Source organism: Lithobates pipiens, unplaced genomic scaffold, assembly GCF_037356315.1.
Source record: "Lithobates pipiens isolate NorthernLeopardFrog02 unplaced genomic scaffold, aLitPip1_a1.2 Scaffold_18, whole genome shotgun sequence".
Taxonomy (NCBI): domain Eukaryota; kingdom Metazoa; phylum Chordata; class Amphibia; order Anura; family Ranidae; genus Lithobates; species Lithobates pipiens.
This window is the reverse complement of record NW_027507758.1, coordinates 656,344,007-656,355,423: the sequence shown is the minus strand read 5'-3', so window position 1 is coordinate 656,355,423 and position 11,417 is coordinate 656,344,007. Positions and strand designations below refer to the sequence as shown.

At 41.3% G+C, this 11,417-nt stretch overlaps 1 protein-coding gene across 1 annotated transcript; it reads left to right on the top strand.

The window, feature by feature from the left end:
* The first annotated feature begins 442 nt into the window (after window positions 1-442).
* Window positions 443-10,570, top strand: LOC143989348 (hemoglobin heart muscle subunit alpha-type). The gene is made up of 3 exons (XM_077489447.1): window positions 443-613; window positions 9,315-9,507; window positions 10,190-10,570. Exons 1-3 carry the CDS (start codon window positions 519-521, stop codon window positions 10,301-10,303), a joined length of 402 nt encoding a protein of 133 aa, XP_077345573.1. The 5' UTR covers window positions 443-518; the 3' UTR covers window positions 10,304-10,570.
* Window positions 10,571-11,417: the final 847 nt, after the last annotated feature.

Below are 11,417 nucleotides of genomic sequence, written 5' to 3'. Positions count from 1 at the left end.
CGTGGCCGCTGCGGCGTACTCCTTCATTATTCTGGTACCGGGGGGTGGGGGGGGGGGGGATCACTTGAGTGATAAGGCAGATTAAGAGTCATTTGTGATGCAAATAACAATCCGTGTAAATGAGCCGAACATTTCCGACATTCCACCGTGCCGGGTTCACATTTCACCTTCTCACAACTCATGACCAATTAAAATAATGGCAGCCGGCAACACACCGCCTGGACTTATCACCGGGCTATTGATAGCTAACCAAAGTCACCAACCCCCCCCCCCCCCACCCCATCCATACTCCAACCCCCCCATCCCTCCACCCCTCCATACTCCAACCCCCCCCTCCATACTCCATCCCAGAGCAGATTATGAGGATCTGACTGGAGGAGGGTCACGTGGAGCTCACATGGTGTGGACCTTTAATAAGCCCTCTGGGGGGTATATAAGGAGTGGAACTCCAATGGTAGACATCAACCAGCGAGTCCAAGTCCAAGCTCACAGACCTCCAGACATCTCCACCTGACAACATGGGCCTTTCCGATAGCGAGCAGTCTGCCGTCGCTTCCCTCTGGGAGAAGGTCGCCCCTCAGACCAACAAACTGGGCGCCGAGTCCATGGAAAGGTAACTCAATGGGGGGGGGCATCTCCTACACCGCACACCAAAGGCAAAGAGACTCTTCACTTTATAAGAGAACTTTCCCTTAGCTTGGTATACAAGGTGATGCTCTACTGACTTCCATCGTCCAATCATGTGCCAGAAAAAAAAAAAAATTATTTTCCTTGCGTGTGATTGGGTATTATTCTCTACAAAGTGAATTTTCACAGAATTTACTAAGCAAAGGGAAATTTCTACTACAAAGTGAACAGACTATTTGCCTTTAATAAGTCAACAGCGTTGGGTGTCATGGACTCGCCACCACCAATGGGTGGATTTACAGAGAAGTTTGAGCAACTTTTCACTTTGTGTATTTTATATTCTTTATATTCTATATTTCTATATTTGTGTTCTGTATATACAATATTTATAGATATTCTTTATTTCTATATTCTCTGCATTTAATTTTTTTATATATTCTATAATTCTTTATTTCCACATAATCTATATATATTTCTATTTATATATATATATATATATATATAAAATTCTATATTCTATATTTTTATATTTCTACATATTCTATATATTTCTGTTACTATGTTCTATTTATTTTATTTGCTAAAGATTCTATATTTATATATTTCTACATATTCCATGTAATTATATTTTTATTTTCTATATATTCTATGAATTTCTATTTATATATGTTGTATATTTATATATTTCCAGATATTCTATACATTTCTATTTCTATGTCCTATATATTTTATTTGCTATATTTTTATATTCCCATATATTCTATACATTTCTATTTTATTTTTCTATATATTCTATATTTTTATATTTCTAGATTCTATATTTTATTTGCTAAAGATTCTATATTTATATAGTTCTACATATTCTATTTCTATATATTCTATGAATTTCTATTTATATGTTGTATATTTATATATTTCCAGATATTCTATATATTTCTATATTCTCTGTATTTGATTTTCTATGTATTCTATGATTCTATATATTTCTTTTTCTATGTACTATATATATATATATATATATATATATATATATTGTTGCTATATTTTCTATATTTCCCTATATTCTATCTATGTCTATTTTATTTTTCTAAATATTCTATATTCTTATATTTGTAGATATTCTATGTTTCTATATATGTCTATCTTCTATATATTTTATTTGCTATATTTTCTATATTTATATACTTCCATATAGTCTGTCTATTTCTATTTTATTTTTCTATATATTCTATATTTTATATTCTATATTTTTATATTCTATATTTAAAGCAAATCTAAACCCAAAAACAAAATGTGTAAATGTTGCAGCCTACTGTCCTTAGATGTGGTGGATTTATTTATTTATTTGTTTATTTTTAGGCTTTTGTTCCCTATATAATATATAATTAAATGTATTATTTTAATGCAAAAAAAAATAAAAATGTAAGCACTTGCGGCATGGAACTTTTGCTTGCCCTGTACAGCATAGCTCAGACTGGGGGGGAGGAAAAAGCTGCACAAGGAATCCAAGCGTTCATGTGCTGCCAGGGAGCGTGCTGATAGGAGGAGAGAGCAGAGTGATGGAGAGATGAGCTCATCAGTCTTCTGCTTCTCCTTTCACTGTCAACAAGACAAATATAGATGTAGAATATCCTCAGTTATGGAATAGATGTGAGAGCCTAATAACCAAAACGGAAGGTGCTGCTTCCCTACAAAGATGTGATTTCATATAAAAGTCTTATGAACCGCTACTTTTACACCCCTTTTATTTTCTGTGTTCTGTCTCTCCCGTGTATTCCTGTGAGGGGGACAAGACCAGTGAGGGATACTTATCTACAAGACGAGTGAGGGGTACTTACCTGCAAGATGAGTGAGGGGCACTTACCTGCAAGATGAGTGAGGGGCACTTACCTGCAAGATGAGTGAGGGGTACTTACCTGCAGCAGAGAAGAAAAAGATCTCCATTAGGCAGGGTGGCAGAGCTGAGCAAATCTCAGGACTGGATGGACAGGAATGCAAATCCTCTGGCAAATAAAGCAGCCCCTTTATATGTAATCCATCTGTGAATTCCGCTGTTTGGCTTGAGTTCCACCACCCCCACACCACTACTACACCCCCACCCCACTACTACACCCCCACCCCCACACCACTACTACACCACCCGGCATCCCACTGCTAATCATTAACTGACAAGCAACACATTGAATTGGGCGGCTCCCATTATTAGTCCTTAGTAGACCTGGAAGTTCTCATTAGTAATGCATATAATAGAGGCATCACCTGTAGATCAGGTGCATTGTGGGAGATGCATGAAGGATACACAGAGGATAAATACAGGATACATAGAGTATGCATGGAGGATACATGGGGGGGTACACAGAGGATACATGGGGGGTACACAGGATACATGGGGGTACACAGAGGATACATGGAGGGTACATAGAGGATACATGGGGGGTACATAGAGGATACATGGGGGGGTACATAAAGGATACATGGGGGGTACATGGAGGATACATGGGGGGGGGGTACACAGACGATATATAGAGGATACATTGGGGGTACATAGAGGATACATGGGGGGTACATAGAGGATACATGGGGGGAACATAGAGGATACATGGGGGGAACATAGAGGATACATGGGGGGGTACATAGAGTATACATGGAGGATACATGGGGGGTACACAGAGGATACATAGAAGATACATTGGGGGGTACATAGAGGATACATGGGGGGTACATAGAGTATGCATGGAGGATACATGGGGGGTACACAGAGGATACATAGAGGATACATTGGGGGGTACGTAGAGGATACATGGGGGGAACATAGAGGATACATGGGGGGAACATAGAGGATACATGGGGGGTACATGGTGGATACATGGGGGGTACATGGAGGATACATGGGGGCACATAGAAGATACATGGGGGGTATATAGAGGATACATGGGGGGAACATAGAGGATACATGGGGGAACATAGAGGATACATGGGGGCACATAGAGGATACATGGGGGGTATATAGAGGATACATGGGGGGGAACATAGAGGATACATGGGGGGGGGAACATAGAGGATACATGGGGGAACATAGAGGATACATGGGGGGTACATAGAGGATACACGGGGGCAAATAGAGGATACATGGGGGGTACATAGAGGATACATGGGGGGTACATAGAGCATGCATGGAGGATACATGGGGGGTACACAGAGGATACATAGAGGATACAGTTGGGTGTACGTAGAGGATACATGGGGGGTATATAGAGGATACATTGGGGGGTATGTAGAGGATACATGGGGGGTATATAGAGGATACATGGGGGGTACGTAGAGGATACATTGGGGGGTATATAGAGGATACATGGGGGGTACAGGTGTAAGGTGCCCCCCTGTTGTACATTCTGCACTGCGATGTTTTCAGATTTGCGACGGTTGTACTTGTAGTGCATTTTTAGTTTTGCTTTTCATAAATAACCCCCCATGGTGTGAATATCTAATCCACACTGCAGCTTCCCATCCCCCACATGTGGTGGCTGCATTCGTTTTCAAATTTTAGGCTTTTTTAACCTCAATTTTCACCTGGTGATCCTGCCAGTAACACACTTCCTGTCCTCGGGTGACAACGCTCATTCCGCGCCCTGTATCTATGGAGGAGCAGTGTTGTCAACCTACCACAGGACTATAGAACACCTTCCCCTTTCCTTATCTGCATAACACCTCCTCATTCACCCCAAAATAATATGGAGAGACCAATACTGACCTTCCAGCACCCCGACATTCACACAGCTTCAGCATGTAAGAACCGACCCCCCCCCCCCCCCATGTTACAATATATCCCCCCCAGGAATAGAATTCAATCATAGACTTTGTTATAACAGAAGATTCATTCCTTATTGATACGATTGGCTGCTGAGGGGATGTGATCGATACAGTGCCTTGGAAAAGTATTCATACCCCTTGACATTCCCCACATCCTGTCATGTTACAACCAAAAACATAAATGTATTTTGTTGGCATTTTATGTGATGGACCAACACAAAGTGTCACATAATTGTGAAGTGGAAGGAAAATGATAAAAGATACAAATAAATATGTGAAAAGTGTGGGGGAGGGGCATTTGTATTCAGCCCCCTTTACTCTGATACCCCTAACTTAGATCTAGAGGAACCAATCGCCTTCATAAGTCACCTAATTAATAAATAGAGTCCACCTGTGTGTCATTTAATCTCAGTATAAATACAGCTGTTCTGTGAAGCCCTCGGAGGTTTATTAGAGAACTTTGGTGAACAAACAGCATCATGAAGGCCAAGGAACACACCAGGCAGGTCAGGGATAAAGTTGTGGAGAAGTATAAAGCAGGGTTAGGTTATAATAAAATCTCCTGAGCTTTGACCATCTCACGGAGCTCTGTTCAATCCATCATTGGAAAATGGAAAGAGTATGGGCACAACCGCAAACCTACCAAGACACGGCCGTCCACCTAAACTGACCGGGCCGGCTCAGGGGGGAGAATCTGTCCACAGGACAACTATTAGTCGTCTCTCCACAAATCTGCCCTTTATGGAAGAGTGACAAGAAGAAAGACATTGGAGAAAGAAAGTCATAAGAAGTCCTGTTTGTAGTTTGTGAGAAGCCATGTGGGGGAGGGGACAGCAAACATGTGGAAGAAGGTGATCTGGTCAGAGGAGACCAACATTCAACTTTATGGCCTAAAAGTAAAACGCTATGTGTGGGGGAAACTAACACCGCCCATCCCCCGAACACACCATCCCCACCGTGAGACATGGTGGTGGCAGCATCATGTGGTGGGGATGGTTTTCTTCAGCAGGGACAGGGAAGCTGGTCAGAGATGATGGGAAGATGGATGGAGACAAATACAGGACAATCTTAGAAGAAAACCTGTTAGAGTCGGCAAAAGACTTGAGACCGGGGTGGAGGTTCCCCTTCCAGCAGGACAACGACCCGAAACATCCAGCCAGAGCTACAATGGAATGGTTTACATCAAAGCATATTCATGTGTTAGAATGGCCCAGTCACAGTCCAGACCTAAATCCCATTGAGAATCTGTGGCAAGACTTGAAAATTGCTGATCACAGACGCTCTCCATCCAATCTGACAGAGCTTGAGATATTCTACAAAGAAGAAGAATGGGCAGAAATGTCCTCTCTAGATGGGCAAAGCTGGTAGAGACACCCCCAAAAAGACTTGTAGAGAAAGGGGGTTCTACAAAGTATTGACTCCGGGGGGCGCCATACAAATGCCCCTCCCCCACACTTTTCACATATTTATTTGTATCATTTATAATTTTCCTTCCACTTCACAATTATGTGACACTTTGTGTTGGTTCATCACATAAAATCCCAAATAAAATACATTTATGGTTTTGGTTGTAACAAAATGTGGGGAATTTCAAGGGGTATGAATACTTTTTCAAGGTGCTGTGTACATTGTAGGACTTTGTTATATGTGATGGAAGAATTTGTGTCCCCCGAGATCCACCCCCCCCCCCCCCCCCCCCGCCTTCCTGTACTTAAAGTGAGCATTGTAGTGTATCTGACCTGCAAAGCCCATCCCCCAACTTATCCCAACACAAGGCTCAGTCCACCTAAAAGTGACATTTCCTCTATAAATGCAGCCTGATAACACAAGTCACCCCCCAACCTCTGAACTGTCTGGAGTGCAACAGGAGCTCCCAACCATAAAAGCTTCAAAAGAGCCTTATACTGGTTTGCATCATTGAGAATGCAGCAGATGAAATGAGACTCTCTCAAAGCCAATAGTCTGGGCAGGCCGCTGTCACTGCAGGTTGTTCCATCTGATGGAGGAATCTACTGAGTGATTTCACTCTTTACTATAGTTGGACATTTAAAGCTCAATTCCAGTTTTAACTCAACTCAAGTCCAAGGGCACTCCCAGATTGACCCCCACCACCCCCCACCGCCCACCCACCCCCCACCCCCTCCATCACCCCCACCCCCCACCCCCTCCATCACCATTTTATAAAATTCTTCTTTATACATATATGTATGAGGTATAAGTCCTTGTACCCGCTGACATGGGCTTACAGAAAATGGGTTGAATGTCAGTCCACCCAAAAGAGGACCATGGAGGAGGACATGGAGGAGGACATGGAGGAGCACATGGAGGAGGACATGGAGGAGGACATGGAGGAGGACATGGAGGAGGACATGGAGGAGGACATGGAGGAGGACATGGAGGAGGACATGGTGGGGAGTGTGGAGAAGGTGAGTATTGCTTGCCGTTCATTTCCAACAGGCGGTGCTGAGGAACCAATTTATACAATAAAAAGGATGGAGTTGGGCTTTAAAGTGTGTAGCTATTAAGTTATATAGTACTATAGATCACCTATAGACCTAAAGAGTCTTCCTATAGTACTATAGATCATCTGTACACCTAAAGGGCCTTCCTATAGTACTATAGATCATCTGTACACCTAAAGAGCCTTTCTATAGTACTATAGATCATCTATAGACCTAAAGAGCCTTTCTATAGTACTATAGATCATCTGTACACCTTAAGGGCCTTCCTATAGTACTATAGATCATCTATAGACCTAAAGAGCCTTTCTATAGTACTATAGATCATCTGCACACCTAAAGAGTCTTTCTATAGTACTATAGATCATCTGTACACCTTAAGGGCCTTCCTATAGTACTATAGATCATCTATAGACCTAAAGAGCCTTTCTATAGTACTATAGATCATCTGTACACCTAAAGAGTCTTCCTATAGTACTATAGATCACCTATAGACCTAAAGAGCCTTTCTATAGTACTATAGATCATCTGTACACCTAAAGAGTCTTCCTATAGTACTATAGATCATCTATAGACCTAAAGAGCCTTTCTATAGTACTATAGATCATCTGTAGACCTAAAGAGCCTTCCTATAGTACTATAGATCATCTATAGACCTAAAGAGCCTTTCTATAGTACTATAGATCATCTGTACACCTAAAGAGTCTTCCTATAGTACTATAGATCATCTGCACACCTAAAGAGCCTTTCTATAGTACTATAGATCATCTGTACACCTAAAGAGTCTTCTTATAGTACTATAGATCATCTGTACACCTAAAGAGTCTTTTTATAGTACTATAGATCATCTGTACACCTAAAGAGTCTTCCTATAGTACTATAGATCATCTATAGACCTAAAGAGCCTTTCTATAGTACTATAGATCATCTGTACACCTAAAGAGTCTTTCTATAGTACTATAGATCATCTGTACACCTAAAGAGTCTTTCTATAGTACTATAGATCATCTGTACACCTAAAGAGTCTTTCTATAGTACTATAGATCATCTGTACACCTAAAGAGTCTTTCTATAGTACTATAGATCATCTGTAGACCTAAAGAGCCTTCCTATAGTACTATAGATCATCTGTACACCTAAAGAGTCTTCCTATAGTACTATAGATCACCTATAGACCTAAAGAGCCTTTCTATAGTACTATAGATCATCTGTACACCTAAAGAGTCTTCCTATAGTACTATAGATCATCTGCACACCTAAAGAGTCTTCCTATAGTACTATAGATCATCTGTAGACCTAAAGAGCCTTTCTATAGTACTATAGATCATCTATAGACCTAAAGAGCCTTTCTATAGTACTATAGATCATCTGTACACCTAAAGAGTCTTTCTATAGTACTATAGATCATCTGTACACCTAAAGAGTCTTTCTATAGTACTATAGATCATCTGTACACCTAAAGAGTCTTCTTATAGTACTATAGATCATCTGTACACCTAAAGAGTCTTTTTATAGTACTATAGATCATCTGTACACCTAAAGAGTCTTCCTATAGTACTATAGATCATCTATAGACCTAAAGAGCCTTTCTATAGTACTATAGATCATCTGTACACCTAAAGAGTCTTTCTATAGTACTATAGATCATCTGTACACCTAAAGAGTCTTTCTATAGTACTATAGATCATCTGTACACCTAAAGAGTCTTTCTATAGTACTATAGACCATCTGTAGATCCAAGGATCATTTATATAGTCTTATAGATAATCTGTAGATCCAAAGAGCCTTCCTATAGTACTATAGATCATCTATAGACCTAAAGAGTCTTTCTATAGTACTATAGATCATCTATAGACCTAAAGAGTCTTTCTATAGTACTATAGATCATCTGTAGACCTAAAGAGCCTTCCTATAGTACTATAGATCATCTGTAGATCCAATGGGCATTCCTACAATACTATAGACCATCTGTAGATCCAAGGATCATTTTTATAGTACTATAGATAATCTGTAGATCCAATGGGCTTTCCTATAGTATTATAGACCATCTGTAGATTAAATGGGCCTTCCTATAGTACTATAACTCATCTGTAGATCCAATGGGCTTTCCTGAAGTACTATAGATCATCTGTAGATCCAACGGGCCTTCCTATAGTACTATAGGCCATCTGTAGATCCAACGATCCTTTTTATAGTACTATAGATAATCTGTAGATCCAATGGGCCTTCCTATAGTATTATAGACCATCTGTAGAGCCAAGGAGCCGTCCTATAGTATTATAGACCATCTGTAGAGCCAAGGAGTCGTTCTATAGTGCTATGGATAATCTGTGACTGTGAAGAGGCTCTATCATTAATATCTCTTGTTTTCTGCACTATCTGGAGCAGCCATTATAATTAATCTGATTTCTTCAACAGGCTCTTCCAGAACAACCCGGAGACCAAGTCCTTCTTTAGCCGTTTTGACATTAGTCCCGGCTCTCAGGACCTCCTGACCCATGGAGGAAAGATCTTCGGTGCCCTTGGAGAAGCCGTAAAGAGCGTGGACAACCTGCAGAAGTACCAGGACCTCCACACCAACAAGCTGAAGCTGAGCGCGGACCACATGAAGGTAGGTACAGACTCCTCCCCTTCTCCATACACGTACACTATGGGGGAAGCCAAATTAAGAGTTTTTTTTATCAAATTTCTGTAAAAATTAGATTTCTGTGAAATGTCACCATTTCATGGAAGTGTCGATGGGGAAGGCAGAATGGAGGTGGTTATTAGGAGGGGGCACTGAGGTCTACAGAAGCTTCTTTCACCTGTCCAGGACCTGTTTTCTCATCTCCTCCATACCCCTCACAGGTTCTGCCTTCTCCAGGCTCCATCACCTCCCCTCTACATCTCGCACCACTAATCCCATAAAGTATGAAGGACGTAATGAATCCAGCAGCGGCGGAGACATTAGACTCGTGACCTGCCTCTATGGGGCTTAACCATAGAGCATGGGGGATGGGGAAGAATGGGAGTATATAGTATATACACATATTCTATGCATATCGTGGACCCAACAAATGCCACGTTATTAGTTTAGGTTTCCCTGTAGTCAAAAAAAATAAAATCAGTGTAAAATGCCACAAATATCACAACAATTTATAAAAACTATCCAAAATCTTCCTCCAAATTCCCCAAAATAACTCTGCCCCCCCCCGTAGAGTCGGCGCCATTGTGGGCGTCATTCACATGTTCTCACCAACCACCATGTTTCATCGATTCTTTTATTTTTTTTTCCTTTTTCTCCCCCCCCCCAGCTGCTGTCTGTTGCCATCCTTGAGGTCTTTGCTGCCCACTTCGGAGGAGAAGTCAACCAAGCCGCCTGGAACAAGTTCCTGGGTGAGGTCGGAGCCATCCTGACTTCCAGCTAATCGTCCCACCAAGGCGACTCCTGAGAATCCAATATGGCGGTATTAACTCTTCAGGGAAGGGTGCTTGACCACAAGTGCTGATCGACCTCAATGTTTAGTCTTCTCTCTGCATGTCTGACACTCTCCTCCCCTCCCCCCTCTAGTATATATTGTTTACTCCTAACATTGACTATAACATGTAATATCTGTAATATAAATGTATTCGTAGCGCCACAATGTGTCCAAAGTAACCTCACATATAATAAACTCGTGTTTTCTGCCCTTGTACCTCCGAGTCTCCTCTCATTTCACTGCATGGGGCCGTAAATCCGCACTTCTAGGAAGTAAATACTCAACACCGGGCCTAAGGCTGAATGCCCATAGTTATATAGTTACATACACTACATGGTTACATACAGTGCCTTGCGAAAGTATTCGGCCCCCTTGAACTTTTCAACCTTTTGCCACATTTCAGGCTTCAAACATAAAGATATAACATTTTTATTTTTTGTGAAGAATCACCAACAAGTGGGACACAATTGTGAAGTGGAACGAAATCTATTGGATTTTTGAAACTTTTTTAACTAATAAAAAAATGAAAAGTGGGGCGTGCAAAATGATTCGGCCCCCTTGCGTTAATACTTTGTAGAGCCACCTTTTGCTGTGATTACAGCTGCAAGTCGCTTGGGGTGTCTCTATCAGTTTTGCACATCGAGAGACGGCCAGGTCTTGGTAGATTTGCAGTGGTCTGATACTCCTTCCATTTCAAAATGATCGCTTGCACAGTGCTCCTTGGGATGTTTAAAGCTTGGGAAATCTTTTTGTATCCAAATCCGGCTTTAAACTTCTCCACAACAGTATTACGGACCTGCCTGGTGTGTTCCTTGGTCTTCATGATGCTCTCTGCGCTTTCAACAGAACCCTGAGACTATCACAGAGCAGGTGCATTTATACAGAGACTTGATTACACACAAGTGGATTCTATTTATCACCATCAGTCATTTAGGACAACATTGGATCATTCAGAGATCCTCGCTGAACTTCTGGAGTGAGTTTGCTGCACTGAAAGTAAAGGGGCCGAATCATTTTGCACGCACCACTTTTCAGTTTTTTATTTGCTAAAAAAGTTTAAAAT